Raw genomic sequence first — 27,573 nt, forward strand, 5'->3', positions numbered from 1 at the left:
AGGACACAAAAGGAGGCTTGAATAAGTAGAAAGGCATACCCTGCTCTATTTTGGGTTAAAAAGATTTGCTATCATAAAGATGTCAGCTCTCCATAAATTATATGCTTAACACAATCTAATAAAAATGCCAATAGACTTCATAACCTGAATATAAAGTCTGTGTGAAAATTTTTGTACCAGGAATAGCCATGAACACTCTGAAAATGGAGGTTACCTCTATCAGATAGTAAATCATTAAAAGCCACAATTAAAATAGTAAAATCCAAAGGGCACTAGTGCATGCACAGGCAGTTTGATCAAGAGAACAAATTAGGGAGTCCAGAAATGGGCCCGAGACATTTAAATTTTTAAATGTCTATAAGTAGCGGGAAAAGTGGATTATTGTAATAAGAGATATTGAAACAATTGTGTAGCTGCCTGAAAAAAAAAATGTAGTGTGGCTACTTCAGTCCTTACACTAAAAGAAATCCATATGGATCAATTGTGTTTAAATAAATGTAAAATAGTAAAAGCATAAATTTATGTCATAGTGGAGAAAGTATTTTTCAGAACAGCACATTTCTCAAAGCATAAAAAAGACATTGTCAATATAAAAAAATCTATAACTTCTGTGAAAGACACCATAAACAAAGACAAATGACAAACTGGAATATTTGCAACTCATCGACAAAGGGACTAATTTGGTTAATATATACAAAATCTCTTCCAATCAATATGAAAAAGAATAAAAATCCAATAGGAAAATAGAACGTTGACATAAAAGGAAAGATAAATGTTTCTTAAACATAAGAAAAAAATTCAATCTCACAAGAAAATTGAAATTATATTTAGATGTCATTTTTCACCTATAGGCTGGCAAAAAATCCAAATGTTTGACAATATATCCTTGACATGGTTGTCATGTCCGTTCTCCATTGTTGGCGGAGCTATAAATTGTCAATGCTTGTTAAAATTACAAATGCATACAAATTCTGATCCAATATACTTGCACACATGCAAAATAAATTGCATATACTATACACACATAATGCTACATACAAAGTTATCAACTATAGCATTGTTTACAGTAGAAAAAGTTTACTAACAACCCAAACATCTTTCACTAGTAGACTAAATTATGATCTATCTATCTAGTGGAGTATCAGCAGCCAGGGTGAGAGCTGTTACACACACATAAAATCTTTATAAGTCATGATTAAACTTATGAAGAACCTAAAGAATTTTTTTTAAGATTTTTTTTTTTTATTTATTCATGTATACAAGAACCAGGGAACAGGTGGATGTGCAGAAGGGTGAGAGGATTCACCAGAAACAGAGCGGGGAACAGAACAGGCAGACTGACTGAAATACACTGCTGAGGGGAGCAGGGAGCGAGACAGGAGAGGTCTGCCGTGCCATGTGGGTATCTCCCTGGCCAGCCGGGATTGAACCCGTGCTGCAGAGACTGTGGACAACTTCACAGTGCTGCGCTCAACCATCTGCGCCACCAGGGAGGCCCCAAGGATCTAAAGAATTTTTAAGCACAAATGTGATTTTTAAAAAGATCTCTGACCTATTATGGAGCATAGATTAAAACTAGAGACAGATCTGTTGTGGCCCAAATTAGGGTAGTCATGGAGGAAGACACACCTGATGTAGACCAGTTAGGATTTGGTGGTAGATTGCATGTAGGTGTGCAAGAGACAGGCACTGATCCTTACACTGGTTTCTGACTTTGGCAGTAGATGGAAAATGGAGGTTATGCGTGGAGAGAGGAAGCACAAGTGGAAAAGCAGGCGTGGGCAGTGGCTCCGTGGCCCTGTGCACCTGTCTCTTTGTTTCAATAGTGTTTGGGCTGAACAGGCTTCTGTCAGCAACGACCACTCTCCAACCTTTCATCCAGTTGCAACCTGTAGAACCATCTTCTCTGCAATCCTTTTCCTCTGAGACTAACCAAACCCGATTTTTATGTTTAGTTCCTTATTGCTATACAACCATGAGGCTCCCAGATTGGTCAGAATTATTCCACCAAGAGGGAGGCCAAGGTCAACCGCCTGGTTACCCTATATCTGTGAGCCTCCTAAATCTGGGCTTCTATCTACAGCAACAATGTGGCTCTGCAGGGTGTGGGGCACTTCTGAGAGTTGGCCAAGGGAAGGAAGAGTGCACAGTGCCTTTCCAGTGAGGCGGGTGTGCCCTCTTTCAGGACACAGTAGCTGGCACAGCATGGGTGGGATAAAACCGGGAAACCATAGAAGCAGCCGTGGTCCTGGGGAAAAACCTTTTGGATTGGCATGCCCTGGGTTCTGCCCACACAGACAACTATCTCTGTGGCTTTCTGGAGAGCTATTTTCTAGATAAGGATGTGAAACTCCTCAAGATGGGCAACCACCTGACTAGCCTCTGCAGGCTGACCGGCCCCCAGGCTTGGCTGGGCACCTATCTCTTGGAAGGGCTTACCCTCAAGTACGACTAGAAGCCTCCTTTGACAAGGAGCCCCCTTTAAGGGACCCAAGTGTGACCCCCTAATGTCAAGAGCTTCTGCCTGAGCCTCTCCCTGCAGCCACTAGGCATCTTTTTTACTATCCTGAAGCCCTCTCCCAAGCTGTGGGCCAAAAGAAAACAAAGCTTTTTTGGGGGGATGGGGGTAAAAGAGAAGAAGAAGGAAAGCAGGCTTGGGTGTGAAGGAGAGATGAGTTTCATGTGGATGCACTGAGTTGGCAGTGGCAGTGGGCAACACGTTGAGATATTCTATGACTCAGGAGAGAGATAGGAATTAGGGATAGACTTGGAAATCAGCACCACAGGGCTGATGTTTGAAGCCATATGGGGAAGATGAAATCATCTTGAGATACCCTGTGGCATCAGGAGAGAAGAGAGTCTAGGCTCTGGCTTGATCCTTAGAGTCCCATGCACAAGATAATGAGCTCCTAAATGGAACCAGAGGCTCATGGGGCACATAGAAGGGGAATTAAGTATCACATGACAGAAGTCAAGCCATCAGTGTGGTAGCATTTTAGTGCTCTGTGTCTTTCACTTAATTATGGTGTCCTTGAGGACATAAACAGGGTCTAATTTTTCTCCGTCTATTCCGTCCCTTCCTTATATCAACACAAGGTTCAATAAATATGTCTGTGAACAAAGACGAGCATGCGTGAGTGAATCCAGTCATGGCTGAGTTTTATGCTGCTTTAGTTCACACCTTCATTATTGACCCTCTAATCGGTCTCACTTCACATCGCCACAGCAGCCTTGGCCTCTAAGCCCTTCTAAACCCAGTCCACTCCCAGCTTAACACCCATAACACCTGGCTGCTACCCACTGAACTACAAGCAAACTGATCTGAATTCCCCCATCCCGATTCTACCCATTCTTCAACATTCTATTGAAATCTCGCATAGCTCTCAAGGCCTTTGCGGATCCTCACTGCAATGGAACATCTTCTGCCGCGGACCAGCACAGCAGTAGACGATGAGGCCACCTCAGGGTTGAGAGAAGCGTGCAGGGTGGTCAGGGCGTCGGCGAAAGAAATGACAAACAGACACACTTCAAGAGTGAAAATCTGAGTGTAATTTTCTTTGAGTTTGTGACCAGTATATATATGTTTTCCAAAAGCACAGGAATGAATATCAAAGAAATTAGCTTGCTCATGGGCTCAGTCTATCACCATCAGGGAGGTGATCTACATAACAAGCAATGACCCTTATAGAAGAAAGAAGGAAGTTTAGAAAGACAGATAAGGGATTAAAGTTTGTAGTTCTAGGAAGACGGGATAAGATTTTTAGCATTCTTGTAGTGGTTCTTGGTGGTCGTAATCTTTTGATAAGCTTCTGCCTTTTCAGGGAACTTCCGCTGCACTTCCTCTGCTTCAGGGTGTTATGCTGTTCTCCCCCCCCCCCCCCCCCCCCCCCCCCCCCCCGCGCGCCGGTGCCCAGCCGGACCTAGGGACCGTGGCGAAAGCCATTCCTAAAGATCACTGCGGGGGGAGGTGCAGCAGGTATGTAGGGTTTTGCTGTTCTTCCCCTGCGCGCTGGTTGCCCAGCCGGACCTAGGGCCGGTTAGCCCTAAAGGTCACTGCAGGGGGAGGTGCAGCAATCTTCCATTTACTTTGCACCTGGGTTTTATCAATTACCCTGTGCTATGTCTGTTACATATGGCAGCTCCGCACTGCTTGCTGTACCTGTCAGCATGCTGGAGTGTGGAGAGGGGCTGTATCCCACTGTCATCCTCACACAGCCAGTGCAGAGCACAGTGCGTTCAGTAACTGAAGCTGGCAGGATGGTTGGATGGAAAGTCCTTGGGAGTACAGGGATTTGGTAACATATTCTTAATTGAATTAAGCGAATAGCATATAAAATTTACCATCTTAGCCATTTTTTAATTTTTATTTTTATATTCCCCATACAACTGCACCCCCTCATTTTCACCCCTAGCCCTTCTTTCCCCGCCACCCCCCCCCCCATAGTGTGTCTCTGGTTTATAGTTGTTTGTTGACATCTTAGCCGTTGTTCAGCACATGGTGCAGTGGTATTAAATATATATTCACACATTGTGGTGCAGCCATCACCACCATCCATCCCCATAACTTTTCGTTTTATAAATCCGAAACACTGTTCCTAGCCCATGGTAAATGCTAGGCCATTTCCACCTCTTTAACCCTTGGGAACCATTATACTTTCTGTCTGTGTGACTGTTCTACGTCATATAAAGGGAATCACAATATTTCTCTTTTGTCAGTGGCTTGTTTTGCTTAATATAATGTCTTCAAGGTGTTCCATGTTGTAGTATATTGCAGAATTTTCCTTTCTTCATGCATTGTTTGTCTATAGAAATCTACTGATTTTTGTCTATTTATTTTGTATCTTGGCACTTTATTGTATTCATTTATTATTTCTAGTATGCTAATTCTATTTTCAGTTTTTTGAGGAGCTTCCTTAATGTTTTCACAGCTGGACTAGTTTGTATTCCCACCAATGGTGCACAAAGATCCCTTCCAGTTCCCCCACATCATTGCCTACACATTATTATTATTATTATTATTATTAATTATGTGGATAATAGCCATCCTAGTGAGTATGAGGTAGTATCTCATTGTAGTTTTGATTTGCATTTTCCTCAAAGTGACACTGAGTGTCTCTCCAGGCGCTTCCTGCTCTTTCTTGTGCTGCAGGTCCTCACTTCGCGTCACCAGCAGGCTCTCAGAAACAGATTTTGAGCGAAACCACAGGTAATAAAAGCATTTCCTCAAATGGTGTCGTTTATTTAGTTCAACATTGGTCAGGGTTGCTTTTTTTTCTCATTGAAATTATACCGTGTTGAGGGAAACCATGTTATTTGAAAACCTGCTGTGCCTTCTTGGGAGACGTGTCTATTCCAGTCCTTATTTTTTTAATCGGGTTGTTTGTTTTCTCTTTCTTTTGATGAACACATTGTGCCTCGGGTTTATTTGTATAAACAGCACATGAGGACTCCGGCCCTGTGCAGATAGCAGCCCAGGGGTCCTGCCAGCCTTTCTGCCCACACATGGTTCTCTACTCTGGAGCTTAGTGTGGGCCTGTGGACCTCTGAGGTCCTGAGCACCTTTGGGAACCGGGGCTACAGCCACAGCCTCTACCTTGGTTTGAGCCTGGCCTTTGGCCCACAGAGTCCACCTTGGAGGTGCAGGCATGAGCATGCTTCCTGAGCTTGGGGTAAAAGATGCAGGCAGGTTGACTGAGCTTCGGGGTGTTGGCCTTGACCTCCTTGGGCTTTATTTTGCAAGGGCATCGATAGCTTCAGCATGCACGTTCACGGCCTTGTTACCATCGTTGACCCACGTCTTCTTCAGGCCCTTCTTGTGCTTCTTAGTAAAGCAATTGTCCACCGCCTTAAGAGATTCTCATCTTTGTGATTGGGGTTTCTTGATGCCATTTCTGTGCCGCTTCTGGGACTGACTGTGTTCGCCATGACTTTTGGACTTGCCATGTCTGCACCGAAGCCTGCAGCTCCCCGGGCTCTTAGAGCCAGCAGAGCAGGTTGCCTGTTTTCTTACTCTTGAGGGTTTCGAGTTCTGCATGTATCAGATAAATGATTTGCAAACATTTTCTCTCATTCTGAGAGTTGCCTTTCTGCACTGTGTATAGTTCTCTCTCTCTTCCTCCCTCCTCCTCGTTCTCTCTCCCACATTTATTGTAGGCTGGCAACGTTTCAAATGGTGGTGTTTCTACTGGTCTTTCAATTCCTCTGTCCTCTGATGGTGGACCTTACTGTGATGGCAGGAGTGATGCTGTTGGGCCAGATACCACCAGTTAGTGGGGTTTTTTTTAATTAATTAATTAATTAATACAAGCACTGGGTACATTTAGAAGCGCGGGAGGGTGAAAGAATTCACCAGAGCCAGAGCGGAGATCAGAGCAGGCAGCAGGCAGAAGGACCGAAGTACACTGCTGAGGGGAGCAGCGGGTGGCAGGAGAGGTCTGTGCACCATGTGGGACCCTCCTCCGGTGGCCGGGGAGCAGCCAGGGATCGAACCGGCGCCTCAGAGGCCGCGGGCAGCTTCGCAACCCAGCGCTCAACCACTGCGCCACTGGGGAGGCCACCACCAGTTAGTGTTTTCATGCAGAAACCACAGTGCCAGATCCCCACAGCTCGTCTCTTCATCTTGGCTTTGCCGCAGAGGAGCAAGTGCACAGGGCATGCTGGCTGATCTCAGTTTTCCTCACCATTTCTCTGAGGCAGGCAGCATAGCGGTGCCATATTTACTTTGTGCGTTTGGCCATGGCATGGCAAGCTAGGTCTGAGCCTGGAGAGGATGGGTAGTGTCTCCTGATGGACAATTTTAAATAATTTTCATGAACCCCACTTTGTCTATTTTTCTTTTGTTGCCTAGTTTTATTTTTGTAACCTCCCCAGAGCTTTGCATTTTATCAACACCCTGTGTTTGCAATAAGGTCCTCAGAAAAACTTCTGAGGACTTTTATACTCTCACCGCTCAGTACAGAGCATAGTACCACGTAGGTGCTCAATAAATGTTTAAGGCACCAATAAATAATTGCTCAGTTAATTTGCTGCCAGGAGCTTCCAGAGAGGCCAATATCTTCAGCAAACAATGTTTTGTATGTGCTTCCTGCCAGTTCTGATAGGCTGCTCACAGGCTGTGTCGTGTAAACATGACTACCCAGTGACTGTGAAGTGTGGCTGACGCTGCATCAGGGCTGTCATGGAGGTGAAGCATTTAGCATGAAGACATGTAGTTCATAGGCAGAAAAACAGCCTGGAAGAAGCCTCGGAGGCAAGAGCAAGGCCGCTCCAGTAAGGACGGATGGGTCACTAACTCTGTAGGGAAAAATCTGACTTGGTTTCTACAATGTGCTCAGCCCTCTGTGCTGGGGGCGGCTTCAGCTGTGAAAGCACCCGGGCACCTGCTGTTCGGGGCCAAGGTCTGGTGGGACTGAGGACAGACCACGGGTAATCCCAGGACAAAGGCAAGATGGGCCTGTGCCTGGACAGACACGCACAAACAAAGGGAAAGGAACGCTCCCAGGAAGGGGGCGGGGAGGCTTAGCAAGCTTAGCATCTGAGCTCATTTACTGGGCTTTCATGAATGAAATGGGAATTGTAATAACTTCCAACTGGTCTCCCTGCTCCCATCCCACTCTTCAGTCTGGTCTCATCACTGTTGACAGAGCGATGCTCTTGTTTTATCAGTCAGATTATGTCACTTCTCTGCCGAAAACTGTCATGGTTCCCATTTCATTCAGAGTAAAAATAGCTCCTGTTCATTCAGAGATTTTTTTTTTTTTAAGTACTTATGAGGCCTCCGTGCTCTATCGCCAGCCACTTACCCAGCAATATTCCTCCTGCACTCACTCACCTGACCCTGGCCACACTGGACGCTGCTCTTCCTTGAATACCTCAGGCCTGCTCTCTCCTCAGGCAGTCCCCTCTGCCTGGCAGGATCCCCTCCTACCACCCCACCCCCCCACTTGTTTCCTCAAATATTACTCCAGTGAGACCTGGAACGATCTATTTTAAATTATAACTCCTGCATCCTGGTACTTTAGTCCTCTTTTGAATGGTATCTTTTAACATCCTACATACAGTTATTTTGCTTTTTTTTGTTTGTTTAATGTATGTTTCCCCTCAATAAAATGTAAGTTCTGTAAAAAGAAAAACAAGCACGTGTTTTCTTCATCCCTGTACCTCTAATCCCCAGAACAGTGCCTTGCATTAGGGACCCTGTAGTTATTTGTTGAATGAATGGATGGATGAACGAGGACCCGATACACGTTTCGTTTCCTGTGGAAGGAAGTTCTGCAGGAACTCCTGGAGGAGTTCCAAAAAATAGTTGCTGGAAGAAACATTTGCAAAGATAGATCTCTGAACTGCATAACTGACAAACCTGCCTGGGGTGGTCTAGTAAGGAGTCAGTGCCCCCAGGCTGAGGCAGAGAAAACTCAGGTCATCAAGAATTACCTGCAGGATTCCGTTGTTCAAAGGATGGATCAGGAGCCCCTTGTTTCCTTCTCCCCCCTTTGCTACCCTTGCTCTCCGCTCTAAGCCCAGCGTCTCCTTAGACTGCTTTGGTTGTGTTCTTTCAGTAGTTCCCATCATTTTAATTTGGCTCCTTCCTCCTCCAGGCCCTCTGAGGTCCTTTCGCAAGCCCTTTGCTGCCTCCTTGTGGTTGTTGCACTGAAGGCACTCTTGCAGACGGGAAGGCTGCAGAGGCATAGACTCTTGAACAGGGTCTTGAACCTGAATCTTTTTAACCCAATGGCATCCATGAATTATTAACAGCTGCCCTCCGCCCGCCCTCGCCTCTGGCCCCGACACTACCACCAATGGCAAGGAACATCCCTGACAGGTGTTCCAGCTAGACTCGGGCCTTGGGTATTCCAAGCTGGTCACCTTGGGGGAAAGAATTGGAGGCAATAGTCAGATCCCAGGGCCTACCTTGAGGGGCAGTGAGGCCAGCTGACTAGCTTATTTAGCTCCCACCTACTCTGCCTCCTCCTACCTCACAGCCATAGTTTTCTCCAATTACAAAAAAATCTCCTCTATTGATCTTTTAATATCTTGTGTCTCTGTTATTTATGTAAAGCTTTGGTATCTATTTTCTGTTCATTAATTTTATTTGATAAGATATTCGTTTTTTCTGACTTTTGTTATGTCTCCTTTTCAGAGTTCTTTTGTATCACTTTCACTTGATTTTCTGCTTTTTCTTCCATTTCTTTGAATTTTCTTATTGTGGCAGTTTTGAACTCTATCTGATAAGAGGATAAACTCTTGTATGTCTTTTTGGTTGGATTTGCTCTTTTCTTGTGATGACATTTTCCCTTGAGGTCTCAAGGTGCCAAGTGTTTTGTACATATATAAATATATATATTTATATAAATATATAAATGGGAAGACCAATATATATATATTGGTCTGCCCATTTTGCTTCTTCATTAAAAAAAAATTTTAAAGATTCGTTTATTTATGCAGACAAGAGCCGGGGTGCACACCAGAGGTGCAGGAGTTGAGAGGACTCACCAGAGACAGAATGGGGAGCAGAACAGGCAGATTTACATTTTGCTGCCTCAGATTCCCCTATTTTTAGGAAACTATCTGTAATAGTCACTTGGAGATTTGTACTCCTTCTGCTTTTCCAGCAGATGGTGCTGTGGTTTTATTTGATTTTAGATTATTTTGGCCTTTCCCAGCTTCTATGGGCCAGGAGACCTGATCTTGCAGATGCTGAGTCAGCAAGTGGAGGAGGGACCTGTAGGGGTTCAGTTGCTGGTAGGAGTGCAAGGGAGTTTGTGTGTGTGTGTGTGTGGGGGTGGTGATCTTCTGGCTTATGTTTGTGGCACTGCTGATATGTCTCAGCTTCAGTATTCCAGACCTGAGTCTCTGTAGTCTGTGTGCTGTTATTGTACTGCAGAAGGACAGTATGAGCCTGAGGGATCAGGGAAGGGGAGTATAGCCTGGCACACTGTCCTTTACAGTAGGGACCTGCCCCTGGGAGCATCCCAGCTCCTCTGAACATGTTCCCTTAGTCACAGATGTATACTCCACCCTGCTCAGCTTCCCCCTTCCTAGGACTGCCAGCTGAGTAGCAACACCATACATTGTATGGCCTCCTCCCTGCCCCAGACCACATTTCAAGGCATTTCTCTGCACCCACCTCTTATTTAACAAAGCATGAATCTTCTCAGTGTCTCTGCTGGTGTTGTCCATGCTGGTCCAAAAGGTGCTACAGTTTTGCCCCAAATCATGGAATCTTCTGGGGTTTGTGCCCTTCTGAATAATTTTCAGATTATTCTCCCAGGAATGAAGCAAGGAAATTCCAATCCCAATTTCTATTGACCTAGCTTTCAAGTTCAGATTTTTTTTCATCTGCTTTTGCCCAATGAGCTGATAAACCTGTTGAAAGAATTCTTCTAGTATTCCCATTTTTTCCATTTCTTTCCCCTCACCCCTATTTCCTACTCTCTGCTCTATTTCTCTATCTGCTCATGTATGTTATTCACCTTTTCTACTAGACTGCATCTTTACCATATTAAATCCAGGCATACCTTAAAGGTACCATGGATTTGGTTCCAGACCACTGCAATATTATTAATATCACAATAAATCAAGTCCAGTGAATGTTTTGGTTTCCCAGGCATATAAAAGTTTTGTCTACACTAATAGTCTACTAAGTGTGTGATAGCATGATGTAGCTACCCTAATTAAATGTGACACAAAGTGTCTGATGGAAAATGGCACAAATAGCCTTTCTTTAATTTGTAAAAAAACAAAAACCGGCAGTATCTACAAAGTGCAGTAAGGTGAAGTACAACAGGAGGAATGTGCTTGTGTCCTTATTTAAAAGTCCCCCACTGATGCACTGATAGTTACATCTTAATCATGTTCCTTTTTTATAGAAGATGACAGCTCTAATTATGAGTCATGCTTGTCCTTTTTCTCATTTTTTTCCAAGTTGGCCATACACAGGCCATACCAGACCTTGTGTCACTTTTCTCGCCCTAACCCTTTGGGTTGTTTCCAAAAGGTTTTTGTGCCTTCCACTTCACTAGAGTTTCCTTGAAGGTCACAGTTAGGCTAAACAGACATTCCTGTCCCCTTCTGCATGGGTATTCCTCATCTTGGAGGACATGGGGACATGCATACAGAGCTCTGTACAACCCTCATATCCACTTGAAGAAATATGCCAAGAAATATTTCTTCCCATCCCAAATTTGGGGTCTCTGGAATTTGTTTTTGGGTTTTTTTTTAAAGATTTATTTATTTTTATAGAAGAGCTGGGGTACAGGCCAGAGGTGTGGGAGGGTGAGAGGATTCACCAGAGACAGAGTGGGGAACAGAACAGGCAGACGACCGAAATACACTGCTGAGGGGAGCAGCTGGCGCGATTCTTGCCGGCCAGCCGGGATCGAACCTGCACTGCCGAGGCTGAGGACAGCTTCACAGCACGGTGTTTAACCTGCTGCGCCACCGGGGAGGCCCTGTTTTGCTTTTTTGAGGGTAGAGGCAGTATCTTGTTTGATCAAACACATCAACTTTGCACTGAAGAAAAAAATGAGGCTGGTGTATACTATCATAGAATCTCATCGCTAGAAATACACCATATATATGTGGTGTTTCCAACCTTCTTGGCTTCATAGCCTTTTTTGCCTTCAGGGAGATGAAAATGTTGGCAAAGTAGGAGAAGAATCTGTCAGACACTCTGCTCACTTGCCAGAGAGCTTGCTAGGGGACAGCTAGAAAGTCAAAGTCCTTCATCACCAGAACAGGTTTAGCCAAGCTCAGTGCCAGGAACCCATGAAAACACACGACACCTCTGAAAATGTAGTTGACATCAAAATACAAAAATGTAAAAGAAATACATAATTAAATGCTTATAAAACATGATATTGTCAATTTCACTACACATCAAAATTTAATATTCACAATATTCTCATTGCATTTACCAAATGTATTAGATTTCACTGCATCCATGATGATTGTTGAGAAATCACTGCCAACTACCCATTCAAAAACTTACACATAGTCGATTAATTTCCAAAGTAAAGTCATAAAATTCCTTTCACATCATTTAAAGCATTTAGTGTGGGGAAATTTTAGTATCTTGGATACAATGGGAATGAGGCCTCCAAAAAATAGGCCTGGGGCCTGGAAGGCTAGAAATGCCTTTACTCCCATCACTGCCCTGTGCGATCCGCATTAGACATGTCTCTCGCTCTCCTTCCTCTTATGGTGGTATGTTAGCTCGTGGCTTAGGAATCAAATTCTACTTTGACATCATCCAAGAGCAGCTCTTTATACCCATTCCCCTTTTGCCTTTCAGAGTCTCAGCCTTAAGCTAGAATAAAGGATGGATGCCATTCCTGAGAAATGGAATTACCTAGTTAATGTTTTTTTTTTTTTTTCCCTAGAGGCATGTCTTATTTATTTATTTATTATTTGTTTGTTTGGTTTATACATGCACTGGGTACAGTCAGAAGCACGGGAGGGTGAGAGAATTCACCAGAGCCAGAGCGGGGAGCAGAGCAGGCAGAAGGACCGAAGTACACTGCTGAGGGGAGCAGCGGGCGGCAGGAGAGGTCTGCGCACCATTTGGGACCCTCCTCCGGTGGCCGGGGAGCAGCCGGGGATCGAACCGGCGCTGCAGAGGCCGCGGGCAGCTTCGCAGCCCAGCGCTCAACCACTGCGCCACCGGGGAGGCCCAAGTTAATGTTTTAAACATTCCTAGTTAATGTTTATTATTCCTGGCCTCTAGGCCAGGTGTGGCTGGGTGGAGAAGGCAGGGGAGTGTGGAAGCTAGTGGGAGATGAGGTAGGTGGCTGTGTGCATGTGAGGAAGAATGAGTGTGTGCTCACTAGCTAGATCAACTAACTAAAGCAGTATCTGAACTGAATTGATAAACGGTCACCAGAGATGCCCTCCTTAGCTATAACTTCTAGATCTGGAACCTCGTGTTTGCGTTTCTTCAATCTTAGAACTCACTCTGCTAGCTTTTCCTTCCCACCCAGTTACACGTGGCTCTGACTTGCATTCCATGTCGCCTTTTGTCCTTTTCCTCTGTACATCCTTGCTAATCATCAGTGGATCAATTGCCCACGTGTGTATATCTTTGGTTAATTGAAGAGTTAGTGAACCCTGCAGCATGCCAGGTACTAACTGTGGCCATCTCGGCCTTCTTGCTTGCAATGGGCAGAGACCATACTTGGCGCAGACATGGGGTGTCCTCTCTGGTATCCCCAGGTCAGTGTCCAGGTGGTCATAGACCTCGTTCCAAAAATTGAAAGGGCTTCCCCGGTGGCGCAGAGAGTTGAGCGCAGCGCTGTGAAGCAATCTGCAGCCTCTGCCCCATGAGTTCAATTTCTGGCCCGCCAGGGAAATTCCCACATGGTGTGGCAGACCTCTCCTGTTGCGCCCGCTGCTCCCCTAAGCAGTGTATTTCAGTCGTCTGCCTGTTCTGCTCCCAGCTCTGTCTCTGGTGAATCCTCTCACTCTCCTGCGCCTCTGGCCTGTACCCCAGCTCTTGTATAAAAAGAAAAATAGAGCCTCCTCTGGTGGCGCAGGTGGTTGAGCGCTGCACTTTGAAGCTGTCTGCAGCCTGTACAGCGCCGGTTTGATCCTGGCCGGCCGGTGAGGGTCCCACATGGCGTGACAGACCTCTCCTGTCTCGCCTCCTGCTCCCCTCAGCAGCATGTTTCGTCAGTCTGCCTGTTCTGTTCCCCACTCTGTCCCTGGTGAATCCTCTCACCCTCCCGCACATCTGGCCTGTACCCCGGTTCTTGTATAAATAAATAAATAAATATTTTTTTTTAAAGAAAAATAAATAAATCTTAAAAAAAAAAATTAAAATAGGGCCTCTGCAGTGGCGCAGCAGTTGAGCGCTGGGTTGCGAAGCTGCCCGCAGCCTCTGCAGTGCTGGTTCGATCCCTGGCTGCTCCCCGGCCACCAGAGGAGGGTCCCACATGGCGCGCAGACCTCTCCTGCCGCCCGCTGCTCCCCTCAGCAGTGTACTTCGGACCTTCAGCCTGCTCTGCTCCCTGCTCTGGCTCTGGTGAATTCTCTCACCCTCCGGCGCTTCTGACTGTGCCCAGTGCTTGCATAAATAAATAAATAAATGTTTTTTAAAAATTTAAAATAAAAAAATCAGTTGAGGAGGTATGGATTTCAGCAATGAGACAGAAAAATTTAAACATACTTCTATTTTATTAAAAATATAAAGTTTGTAGATTGAAAGAGGAAAGTGATGTCTTTCAAAGTTCTAGGTTGATTTAATAATATCCAGAGTGTCTGTTTAAAAACAACAGCTGGAGACCTGCATTTGGAACAATTTCTTGTGTGGTTTTTAGTTACCATGAAGTTTGAGGATCACAGAGACTGGGATTATCTTGATTCTTCTGGCTTTTTAGGGTTCCAGGAAAGCACTCACTTGACTTTTTTGCAAACAAGTTCAGCTGACTCATCTGGGGGTTCCTGGCTTTGCTTTCTTTGGGTCTCTAAGACATGGAAAGAGTTAATAGTTACAGGCAAGGGAGTTGCTGGAACAAGGCCCCAGGATGTGAGCACCCACTCAGCCCCCCTCCCCCAAGAGCTTTCCTGGTCCACTCTGGGAGACCAAGCCATGGCAGGGTCTGGATCTGACCCAGAAGTGGAGCTACTTAACATATTTCTGCTGCATCCCAGGGCTCTGCTGCTTTTCTTGAAAATCTGCCTGGCTTCCTCTTTCCTGTTCCTTCCTACTCATCCATGTGTCTTCCTCTCCACCCCCATCTAATCTCCTTCCTTGTAGCAATCAGAAGCCCGCTCCTCCATCTGCAGCACACCGAGTCTGTGCTTGCGGCATCTTGGTGCACGCATGTGAACACTGTGGTCTTCAGCTGTGCTGGGTTGTGAGGCTGCCCGCAGCCTCTGCAGCGCCGGTTCAATCCCCGGCCACTGGCGAGGGTTCCACAAAAAAATAAATAAATAAAAAAGATTCTTTTACTGTAAACAGCCATTGGTGTGTGCACACACATGGCTATCTTACCTGTCAGACAGGGAACCCAAGGGAGATGCTGGTAAGACAAAGCAGAAAAAGATCTAGATCTTTCAGAAAGGGGTCTGCGGACTTTTGAGGGACCAACCTGGTCTTCAGTGTCCGAAACCACAGGGGAAAGATGAATCGCCCTCCCCAGTGGCCTGTAGGTGAGTCAGGCTATCAGCGCCAGGCAGGGCAGGAGAAAAGGGCTAGAAGCATGAGGTCAGTCCTAGTTATGAACCTGACCAGTGCTGTGAACTGGACAGCACAACGGCAGTGCTGGTGAGGTCACTAGGGTCCCATGGAGGTGAGTGATCCGGAACCACAGAACAGGTGAATGTGAGGATTCACAGCGAGCCAGGGATGGTGGCTGTAGAGGAGGAGCATTTTTGCAGGCAGGAGCAGTGTCTCCAGAAGGGCTTGTGTAGGAGCTCGTAGAGAAAGCAGCATAGCCGCTCAGAAGCAGCAGCCACCTCGGCAACTTTGGTTAAAAGAGGCAGATCCTTCCATCCATGATAATGGAACCCCAAGTCAGCACAGGGGACCCCTGCATGGCCATGCCGGATGCAGGGTTGCAGATAGAGGTGACAGAGGACACGGGGCTTTCTCTCTATGCCTGGTAGTGAGATAAGCTGAATAATCATGTATAGAGCTAAAAAGAGGGTGAGGAAATTATATCCTCCTAAATTCCCCTGGAAAGTGGAAGCTGTCTTTGCTGGGAACAATATTTTGATAAATGCTTAAGCCTGAAACTGAGATCCCAGTGGAGAACTGGGTGTGGGTGGAACAGCTCCATGTGAGACATGAAGGAGTTTTTTTAATTTTGCTTCTCATACCAAAGATAGATGAGAGGAAAGGCGGCTGCAGCATGGCACAATTCACTGCGCATCCCTTTCTCATCACCCACCTCCATTTTCAGAAAGTTACTAACATCATGAAATGCTTGCGGCCAGGCAGAGGGCACACTCATATCCTGGTATTTATGTGTGTGGGAAGAACAAAGGTGCTGGGCTTCTGGTCCAAACAGATGCTGAGCTGAGCGCAGGCAAGGAGGCAGAGGGCAGGAGGAGCTCGGAGGGAGACGCCACCATGGGCCCTTGGGCAAGTGTAGCCAAATCTCGGCTGGGTGGGGTCCCAGTTGACTACAGAGTTACTGAGTTCTGCCCATGTTGTTGTGGTTGTCCTTCATTCTGTTTGTTATATCCAAATCAACTAACAGCAGCACACATCTTAGAAACCCTGGGAACTAAAAACCAGGTGTCTGTCTGTGTACTGGGTGGAGGTGATACTGATGTCCAGCTGAGACTCTCGCGCCCGCTTCAGGACACACGCACAGATCGGGACTGTCCTGTCTCAGATGCGGCTAGGACGGGGCGGCACCGGTGTCTTAGGGCTTTCGGTTCCGGTGAGGTCTGTGCTCTCAGGCATCAGTGCCCTCACTTTGTCAAAGGTCACCCATTGGGCCGGGGTCACAAGGGGCAGCTGGGATTGGTAAACTAGAAACGTTCCTTGAAAGAGTCTTGAGTCTTCAATTGTCATATTTTGAAGCCGAGAGTCAAATGAGAGTTGAACCCTCCTAACCAGGAAAGCCGCTTGTTGACCCACCGGTTCCTGCCCCCCTCACCCTGCTGCTCTTCCTACAGGTAGTAAGGAGACAGCAATGCCAAAGACAGGCCTGGGCCCCTCGGCTCTGGTTCACCTTGTGTTTCTTGATCTCCCTCATCTCTCCCTTCCCGCACCGGGCACCCCTTGAGAACAATCCTTGGGCTTAAGGCAAGATACGTCTTGAGAGCAATTCAGGCACAGCCCAGGAGACAGCTGGGAAGGAAGATGACTCTAATGATTCTCTGAGACACTGTATAAAGTCCTTTGAGAGAACTAAAATGCTGCTGGCATGGGGACCCAAGCTGATAGCCGATGGAAGGATGAGGCAGGCAAGCGCCTGCCTGAGGTGGTCCAGTACTGAGGTCATTATTAATGTTCGGAAAGAGATCTCTTGGGCCCCTGGATAGAGGCTGTGTGCTCTGGCCCCTGCTCTTGGTGGGCTGGTCTCCCTGAATCCAGATGAGGTTGGCACCTTACCCGGCAGTGGGAGACATCACGCTTTTGTCGCCCGAGGCACGCACACCCACTGCCAACAGCTGGGGAATATCTGGGTGCCCCCCTGGCTGGTCCCAGGACAGGTTGACGGGTGTCTTCTTTTCTATTGGGTGACTGGAAGAGGCTACATCAGTCTTCCAAATGGCCTTCATCCGATTTCCCTGTTGGCTGGGGGCGTGGGGGTCAAACATATAAAAAAGAGATAGAGTTGGAAATGAATGCAGACAATTGGAGAAATACCAGAGCTCACTGCTTTGTTTTCCTCCCTTTCTTAACAGTTGTCACTGCCCTCCTCGCCACCTCCCTCCACCCCCTACTCCCTGGGGCTCTTCTGGCTAAGGAGCTACCTATAGAGGCTTCTGGAATTATCCCCATGCTTGAGGCATTTTGCCCTGGGACTGAAGCCCTCAACCAGCCATGCTGTGGTGGGTGTGAATGTGGTCTCCTTGGTTGCCCAGAGGCTCACGTTGGCTCATTGTGAACCTGGGGCCACACTTGCTTCCCCGCCATCAGTTGGCTGCCCTTTGTCTTCCCCGTGGCTACCTGGCCTCTTTTGATGGAAAGCGTTCCTGGAGCTGCTTGCCAGAGGCGCTGCTATGGTGGATGCCCTGGGTCAAGGATGGGGGCCGCTTGCTTTTCCTAGACTTTGGGGAGGTGACCAGGGGCGTGTGCAGGTGAATTTTCCATTCCAGCTGGAGCTAGAGGTAGCAGCAGAGAAGCATTAGGGAGAGGTGGGCAGGGAGAGGAGCATGGAGGGCAGGTGTCAGGACTTCTTCCAACCAGGACTAAAGATTCCTGGAATCCCAAGCAATCATTTCTAGAAATTCCTTGAATTCTTATTTGCTGAGTTGCTCTTCTTTGTCATGGAGAATCTGGACAATGGGCCAAACAGTAAGGAAAAAACTAAAGAAAGACAGAGCAGCTGGCACTTGAGGAGCAATCCTGGAAGAACTGTCATGTGGTCACTTTCCTTCTCAAGCTTAAAACCACTTTAGCAAGTCAAGACATCTGCAGGCCTTCAGTGATTGTACCTGCCAAATACCCCTTGTCAGGAAGTGACTTGCGGAGGTACTCCCCTACTCAAGAGAGACCTGGTATCTAGAAAGCAGGGGCGCTGTCCCCAGAGCAGGTTGAGCGCAGCACTGTGAGGCTCTCTGCAGCCTCTGCAGCACCGGTTCGATTCCCAGCCGGTCAGGGCGATTCCCACATGGCGTGGCAGACCTCTCCTGTCTCGCCCACTGCTCCCTTCAGCAGTGTATTTCAGTCCTTCTGCCTGTTCTGCTCCCTGCTCTGTCTCTGGTGAATTCTCTCACCCTCCTGCACCTCTGGCTTGCACACCAGTGCTTGTATAAATGGATAAATCTTAAAAAAAAAAAAAAAAAGACATCTGCAAATGATCTGGACTAGTACAAGTGACATGAAACTGAGTTGGGAGATACCTCCATGGCCAAGGCTGCCCCATTGTGTGATGCCATCGCTTAACACCAAACCTCTCAGGGGCAGCCTCAGGCCGCTGCTGCTCAGAACTCAGAGGCCATTACCTCCTGGTCCAACCCCTGCAGGTTCTGAGTCCAGGCTGTGGGATTCTCCAATCCCCCTGTTGTGGTTAACCCTTTGCGGACCATGTCAGCGCTCGCTGCTTCTCCACTCCTGTTAGCAAGGAACAGAATAGAGGAAACTGAAGCCAAACCTCAGAGAGTAAAATAGATCAAATCCAAAGACTCGGGACTCAGAGTGACCTTAGATTCTCAACGGCAACACCAAAACCTAAAGGCAATGAGCAGGGCCTTCAACATTGTGAGGGAAAATGAATTCTAACTGAACTTTCCTGTCGACTAAGAGTGACGTTAGAGACCAAGTAAAAACATTTTCAGACAAGCAGGATCTCAGTGATCGTACCTGCCAAATACCCCTTGTCAGGAAGTGCCTAGCGGAGGTGCTCCCCTACTCAGGAGAGACCTGGCATCTAGAGAGCAGGGGCGCCGTCCCCAGGGGAAGCAAAACAAGCCCCAGCACAAGGGTGAGAGGACCACGCCTGGAGAGCAAGCAGAGCTGCAGGAACAGGGGAGGGACACCCCAGAGTAAGGAGAACCTTGGGGTGAAGTGGGGACTGCGGGGTCCAGCTGCCCCACTTCCAGGAGTCTTCTGTAGCTTTTTGAGGGTTCCTCTCTCTTGCTCCCCCAGATGTGCAGACGGGAAAGCTGCTCTTCTTTCCACTCGGGCTTCTTTCTGGCTCCAAGGCTTCGACGTCCCTTCTGCTCCCCCGCCCCAGACATGACCCACATCCCACTAGATCACACCCTACCTAGCCCCACTGACCCTCCTGACCCTGAGGGGGAGGCTGGGAGGGGGAGGCTCACTTTGGGGAACATGATCGCCATGCCGCTCAGGCACTCCTGGCGCGTCTCCTCCAGGGCCTTCTGCTTGTCTGTCCAGGCCTGCAGCTGCAGGTTCTCTAGGTGGTCAATGTTTTCCAGAAAGATGTAGAGGTTTTGGGTCTTGTCAGGAGCCCCGGTTTCTCGCATGACTTTTATGTGATCGATCACTTCTTGTCTGGGAAGAGAGGGAAGTGATTTAGTGGGTGCAGGCGCCTCCTCTCCCCACCGAGTCTGTTCACCAAAGGAATCTGTGTTTGTAATTCCTGGGAGTAAGAACAGAAATGGGAAGTCAGAGAAGCTTGGGAAAGCAGAACAGAGAGAGGTGGTGTCAGGTGAGGAGACTTGGGATGGACTGAAACAGGGAGAGAAACAAGGCAAGACGGGGTGGGGGTTGGGGGGCATGTCAGGTGGGATATGGGCAGGGCATCAGGAAGAGGAAGAAATAAAGAAGCGGGCTTAGGGGGAAAGCCATATGCTGGGGGGCGGGGTGTGTAAATGCCCAGGGCCACCCAGGGGGGCACTTGCCAGGCCTGGTGTGATCCTCCGCATCCTCCCCTTGCCTTGCACCCCTCCTCCTTTAGACTTTGGGAGAGGGTGGGTGCCAGGTGGGCTCCAGGGAGGACCTACCGGAGGTTCTGGAAGTGTCGGTAGCAGGTGTACTTCCGGCAGAGACACTGCAGTCTGAGTGCGTTCAGCTCCATGGCGGTGGTGGTGAGCTCCAGGGCCTTGCTGCGCAGGTAGTAGGGCAGCTCCAGCCCAGCCTTCTCACTCAGGAGCTGCAGGTTCTTCCTCTGGGCCTTGGTGTCCATGTGGTACACCCTTCCCTTAAGCGTTATTGGGGTTATGTGCAAAGAGGGCTGGGTCACCTTTTGGGGGATCGTCCCCCCGGCAGGAAGAGAGGCTGAGTTTTTGGGTCTTGCGGGAATCTGGTGGGCCTGTGGTTTCTGGGTAAGCTCAGATAAACTCTTGGTCCTCTGGTTCCCCGGGGCTGTCTGCACGGCACTAGAGGGCCTGCGCAAGGGTGCCCTCCTTCCTTGGCCAGCAGATTGGGCCCGTCTTCTGGGAGGTGCCAACGGTGGCTCTGCCTTCAAGTCCGTCCATCGCTTGGTGGGCGTGAAGAGCATCTTCTCCGTGCTCTCCCTTGGCCTCTCCAGCTCCTTCCTTGGGTTCCTTTGCTCCTTTCCAGGCTGGACTAATCTCTGCTCCTGCTCCCTGGCCACCCCCTCCACTGCCCGCTGCTGTGGCTTCTCCTGGTGCTCCTGCTCCAGCAGGGGCCCCTTCTTCAGTCTCTGCTGCCAAATCTCTGCTTCCAGCCACTGCTGCTTCTGCACCTCCCCGCTGAGCTCCTCTTCCCAGGACTCCACGTCGCTCTGGACGGCCACTTTCTCAGGACTCTCTGGGGAGAGTTGCTCTCTAAAATGGGACTTAATTTGGAATCTTTCCTTCTCCTGGGCTACTCCCTGGAAAAAATCCTTCTGGTCTTGATCTTTGTGGTCTGGACTCTCTGCCTCCAGTGTTTCCCACTTCTTAGGATACTTGTGATCCACCGAGGACAGCAACAGGGGCTCACAACTTTCAGTGCACCTGCTGCTGTACACATCTGCAATCCTTAAACACGTGGTCATGATGGAAAGTGGCTGATATGTTGAAGGCCTAACACCACCATCCCAGACCATTGGCATGGGACTTGGTGAGAGTGATGAAAATAATTGCTTCTCCTTTTTGGGTTCCTGTTGGGTGTCCTCCATAACTCTTTCTTCCTTTGGGGGAGTCTCTTTCTCAGGGAAGACCAGGGAGTCATCCAAGATCTTACCTAGATCTTTTGCTTGATCTCTAGCAGACTGAGTCTTCTTCAGCTGGAACTCTGAGGCATGGTTTAACAGAAGAAGGTCATGGTACTTTCTCTCTAGAACTTCTACTTGGCTTAGTAGGGCATCCCTCTTCTTCTCGAGGTTGTGGAGGCACTTCTGAAAGTATAGTCTCTGGCTGCTGAGCTCCTTGGTCATCTCGATTTTCAGCCACCTGTATTTGGTCTCAAGGCTTCTATTCTCCTGGTGCTGGAGGATGAAGGCCTTGTTGAGGTTTTCCATCATAGTAGAAATGTATTTGATGGCCCTGACCTCCCCTTGGTTGAACAAAGGGGAATCCAGAAGCTCCTGCAGCATAGACTTTACCTCAGAGACCCTTGTGCAGGTGGTCTGCTTGTCCTGGAGCATCTGTTCTGGGCTCAGTGGCTGATGGAGAAGCGTAGATACTTGTGGGCTCTTTTCCTGCCAGTCCTGCCAAAAGTTGTGTTTGGCCACTGAGAGAGGTGGAGAGAACAAAGACGATAAGCACCCATGCATCCCAAGGGCTACAATGATTCTCAAGAGCCTGCTTGACCAAATTACCATGGATCTGGCAAGAATAAGGAGCTAGGGCTTTATGTGAGGACGAGTAGATGTTGTCAGGACAGATATCTATAGGACTCAGAGCTTAGCCATTAGGGTCTGTCAGCTCATGGCACCTGCAGGGCCCAGAGGGGTCTGGAACTACTGTCTAGCTCAACTCAACGTATTTCTGATCCTCCATATTTCTGGAGAGTTGAGTTATTTTTCTAATCATGCTACTCCCCAAACTCAATATCTGTGTTTGCCTTTCTATTGCCAACAGCCCAGAAACCTATCTGGCACTTAGTACATTCCAGATCACCTGGGAAGCTTTATTTCCCCCCTTCTTTACCATGGTACTGTGTTTATAAGAAATTTATCACAAGGTCCTGCAACTATTCATGTTTTTTAAAACAACTAATGACTTTTTCTATTTTAGGAGTCATGACTTCCTCTGATACTTTGTTGGAAGCAGAGGATTCCCTCTGCATAAATGCACATAAACACAGATTGTGCATTTTGTGCTCAAACCCATTCATAGAGTTCATGACTCTTATGGGTCATGGTCATAGTTGTATCATCTTAGAGCAACATTGTGTAGGGCTGGTGGACTGACCACCTTGGAGCAGTCATTCACTTGTCCATTTAATGAACATCACTAGCAGAAAACAAAACAAAACAAAACATTGACTAACTTTGGATGAGGAGCTAAAGAAAGTATGAGAATCAAATGACATGGAAGTCTGGCTAACATCTAGCTAATATTGCCAGAGAAGTCATGTGGTTTGGGGACTCAGGTCTTGGATTCTGGAATCAGATAACTTGGGCTTGAATTCTATCTTCACCACTTGCTTTGGGCAAGTTAACTACCTTCTCTGTGCTTCATTTCTGAAAACGGGGGATAATCATAGCATCTACTGCACAGAACTTAACTAGATTATGCATGTTTAGTTCCAAATATGGTACTAGGTACCTAAAATGTACCTATTAACTAATCTCTAAAAAGAGATGAATAAGACACAACCTTTGCCCTCCAGGAGTTTATAATCTAGCAAGGAACTATGAAAAGTATGAAAAAATGTATGTCAAGACATAATATGGTAAGGGTTATAGAAGAGGTTGTCTCCTCATCTACCTTCCCTGGTCTTCTCACTCCCCAACCTCCCAACCTTGTTTGACTGATAATAAACCTGACCATGAAGACAATGGTAAAATGCTGATGTTACCTATTATTTATCAAGCCTTGTGCATGTTCTAAGCATGGTGCCTTACACCAAGTAGAACCCTGCAAGTAGGCAATGCCCTCTTCATATGCCAAAGCATATGAGGAAGATGAAACTCAGAGAGATGAGTTCTTGCCCCAAATCACATAGCCAGAAACTGGCATAGATGGGATTCAAGCTCAGGACTATCTGATTCCGAAGTCCATGCTCTTGAGTAGTATTAAGAGGTCAGGAAATCTAAATGTGGTGTCTGGTTTTGCCACAAGCTTTCTTTGTGATCTTTTCTATAAGCTTCAGTGTTCTTTCTCATCTACAAAATATGGGAAGTAAATAATCTTGGTTCCCTTCTAGTGTTGAAAGGAGTAAAAAAATCTCAAGGTTAAGCCATGTTGTTGTCTGCCTATTTCTGGAGTGATCACAATTGAGAAAGTTCTGGAAGAGCCTCTAGCTCCACCTCACCAGATTTCTTGACTCTGGGTTTGGAATATAGAAGGTTGTTCCTTTACCTAAAAACTCAGCCTTTCTGGCCCCTGAACCTTGTTCATCCAAACCTTCATGAAACCACAGCTCCATGGAACACAACAGGGACCTGTCTCCATATTACCCCTACCTCCAGCATTGAGGGACAGTTCAGAACTTCTCAGGAACTTAACAGGAGTTCAACATCCCAACCTTTCACCACTGCCTGACTGAGGTAAAGCTTTTGTTGTGGAGGAGAACTGAAAAGATCCCTCTAGACCTTGGCATGTTACTTCTTTCCCTGCCATGGCATCCACCATACCCAGCAGCACCCCCTCAGCCTCGCCTCCCACCAGCCCCTGCTCAGATGCTCCTAGAACTTACTTTGTGCCCTTTTCTTTTGTCTTTCAATAAGAGTGGAGCAAAGAGAAATGAGAGACTTGATGCCTCCTTTGGTGGTGATGAGGGAGAGAGGTAACATTTTCTCCATCACCTGGATCCATTTGTCCAGGGATTCTTCTTCTTCCTCACTCTTCCTGTTCCTGATCTCATGGGTCAGACTGTCACCTGGAGAGGGGATGGGAGTCAGAGGCAGAAAACAATCTGTCCTCTGGGGAGCCCCCAAGCAGCCCTTTAGCACAGGGAATACACCAGCAGACCATAAAATCAGATTGGGGGTCTCCCCTGGTGGCTCAGTGGTTGAGTGCTGGGCTGCGAGGCTGCCCACAGCCTCTGCAGCGCCGATTCATTCCCCGGCCGCCGGCGAGGGTCCCACCAAAAAAAAAAAAAATCAGATTGGTTTCACCTCTGACTAGCTGTGTGATGTTGGGCAAATCACTTAACTCCCTGAGCCTCAGTATCCTTCCCTGTAAAAGGATTAGGTGAGGATTAAATGAGATAATACATGTGGTATTATTAACATGAGGCCTGCCATGTAGAAAATATGTAATAGACATTAAATAGTATCATTCTATTATAAGGCCAGGGATGTGTCTGCCTTGTTATACTTCCATCCCCATTGCTAGTCCAATATCTGTACAATTACATGAATTAACTGGAGTCAACAGCCCTGCTTTGTTCTTGGGGGCAATTGCAGGAGGAGTCACTAAACTGAGAGTCCTGGGGGCAAGGCAGTGTGAGGGCTGTGGGGCACTTCCCTACACCATCTTCCCCCAAACATTGCAACATCCACAATAGACTGAGTTTCCAAGATGGGATAACTCTGGCCAACAGGTACATAATAAGGTGCTCCAACATCATTAATCATCAGGGAAATGCAAGTCAAAACCACAGATAGCCATAACCTCACACTTATTAGAAGGGCTATTAGCAAAAAGCCGAGAGAAAAAGTGTTGGTGAGGACACTGTTGATGGGAATGTGAATTGTATAATAATTATGGAAAGCAGTATGGGGGCCATTCAAATAAAAACAGAGCTACCATATGATCCAGCCTCCCCTCTTCTGCACCCACATGTTCACTGAATCATTATTTATAAGAACCAAGACATGTAGACAGCCTAAGTGTCAGTGAACAGGATGAAAGGATAAAGAAAATATAGCACGTGTATATATTAATAGGTGTGTATCTCTACGCATACTATACACACATATTCAGTCATAACAAAGATGGAAATCCTGCCATTTGTGACAACATGGATCAACCTTTAGGGCAAAATGGTAAGAGAAATAAGTCAGACAGAGAAAGACAAATACTGTATGATATTACTTACATGTAGAATGTAAAAGAGTCAAATTCAGAAAGAGAGAGAGATTGGTGATTATGGGGGCTGGGAGACCAATGAGGGAACTCATTTTGCTCAAAGGTACAAACTTTCAATTGTAAGAGACAATTATAGAGACCTAAAGTGAGGCTAAGTTAATACTGTACCGCATACTTGAAATTTGCTAAGAAAGTCGATCTGAAATGTTCTCGTCACACACAAAACAGGGTAACCTTGTGGGGATGATGCATGTCTTCACTAACTTTTTTGTGGTAATCATTTCACAACATATATGTATATTAAATCATCACCTTGGGTACCTTAAGTTAACACAGTGTTATTTGTCAATTATATCTCAAGGAAACCTAAAATAAAACAGCTAGTGTGGATTTGAATTTAGTTTCTATCTTGCTAAAAAATGAGATGTTATACGGGACATGTGACTTAGACTTCGTCAGATCTCAGCTAATGTCATCATCTATTATGTTTTGTACAATTACATGTTTGCCCCTCTGGGGAGTGGAGATGATATGTTGTAATATGAGCTGGAAAATGTCTCACTGAAGAGGCACTGTGATGTGCCTTCTGCTCCCCCTGCACCTCCCAATGGCCCCAGGGAATGCTGATCTGGATGGGGAAAGGAGTAGACTGAGCAAGACAGACAAGTATCTTGGGGGAGGTACCTGCCCTGAGGGCTGGACCCAACCTGCAGACTCACCCCAGTCATCCAGCCAGTGGAGCATTTCACACAAGTGCTTCTCTTTAGTCTTAGCATCTTTGGAGAGGGAAGCAATTTTTTCTAGTAATAGGAATCGGCTTTTGCCCTTTTGTTCCATCTGGTGAGATTTTGCCTGTTCTTTTAAATCATATCCTAATTCTTGCTGGAAGCGGTTGATGACACCGTCGACATTGTCCAAAATGTCTGAGAGCTGGGAAGAAATATCCTACATGGGAGACAGCAGAGTGTCATATTTAGTGGGCTTTGTTCTGGTGGTGTGATCTTCGACAAGTCAGTGCCTTTTAGGGCCTCAGGTTTCTTATTTATAAAGTGTGGATCGTTAATACCTATGTCACATTTTTGTAAAGATTCAATGAATATCTGTAAAGTACTTGGGGCAGTGCCTGGCACTTTAAAAAAGTGTTCACTCTTATTACTATCATTTTTACTCTTAAGATCAGATTAGGAAGGAAGAAAATACTAAAAAGCCAATGACCATTTCTTCAGAATTTCAGAATTTGCTGGGGACTTTTGAACCTCTCGCAAGGATTCGGAGGCAACAGAAGACTGGAAAAATAAGTTCCCAAGAAAACCTTAAGGTTAGAGGCTCGCATCAAAAAATATACTAGGGGTCCACAGGAAAGATGGGACCAGCCTTTGGCCATTTCCATGTGAGTTTCTAGGACTTGGCTGGGGGGATTCTGAGAGGTTGCAAAGAACAGAACCCAAATCGTGAATTCTTGCCACACACACACCCCACCACCGCCCCTGTCTCAGAGCCGTTCTGAGGTTGCCCTGTGAGCTGCTCTCATCCTGGCTCCAGCCCCGCCTCTGGCCTTGCCTTGCAGAGGCCAAATCTAAGAGGTGATGTTTTGCACTTATCTGTCTACAAACAAGTTGCTGAAAATCCCAGGTCCCCATGCAGAACTGGAATGTTGCCCAAACCTGAGTTAAGTTCCCAACCTCCAATTCAGATCCCAACAGAAGTTACCTCCTGGGCACGAGCTAACTGGGCAGCCTCAATCCTTGAGACAATGCCTTCCACTGACTTAGGGGTCATTAGCTGTGGGGGCTCATCTTTCTCCATTTTGGATCTGTCAGTCCAGCCTGCACACACAATGTTGGCTGCTTTGGGGTGAAGGGCCCCAGAGGAGCTCCTGAGCACCCTCTGCCTAGTCACAGCTCCCTGTAACTGCCAGACATCAGGTTCCAACTGACCTTCTCTCCTTCAATGACATCATCAATTTGATTGAAGGGTGACTCCCTGTCATCATTCTGTTTGGTTTCTGGCTTTCTATCTATTCCCTAATATATATCAACTTGACCTGTATGCTCCCAAGTTAAACATTATTGGCTAAAAATAGGAAAAAGCAATTTAAAAAGTTCTTTTCCCACCAAGAACTTTATTTTAATTAGAACCAATCGATAACCAATAGGAATATGTTTACATTTCCACCAGGAATCACAACTCAATCAACACTTTCACTTACTGAAGCTGATAATCATGGCAGAAGGCCTTTTAAAAACAAATGGTTCAGGGCCTCCCTGGTGGCGCAGCGGTTGAGCGCTGGGTTGCGAAGCTGCCCGCAGTCTCCACAGCGCCGGTTCGATCCCCGGCTGCTCC

General features: G+C 46.9%; 1 protein-coding gene across 1 annotated transcript; it reads right to left on the bottom strand.

The window, feature by feature from the left end:
• Window positions 1–17,058: 17,058 nt before the first annotated feature.
• FAM186B (family with sequence similarity 186 member B) lies at window positions 17,059–27,036 on the bottom strand (the record flags this gene model as incomplete). The annotated part of the gene is made up of 7 exons (XM_084256117.1): window positions 17,059–17,248; window positions 17,624–17,778; window positions 19,441–19,633; window positions 20,086–21,760; window positions 23,894–24,076; window positions 25,950–26,175; window positions 26,941–27,036. 7 exons carry the CDS (start codon window positions 27,034–27,036, stop codon window positions 17,059–17,061), a joined length of 2,718 nt encoding a protein of 905 aa, XP_084112243.1.
• Between the last annotated feature and the right edge of the window lie 537 nt (window positions 27,037–27,573).

Source organism: Talpa europaea (assembly GCF_964194135.1).
Source record: "Talpa europaea genome assembly, chromosome: 15".
Classification (NCBI taxonomy): Eukaryota; Metazoa; Chordata; class Mammalia; order Eulipotyphla; family Talpidae; genus Talpa; species Talpa europaea.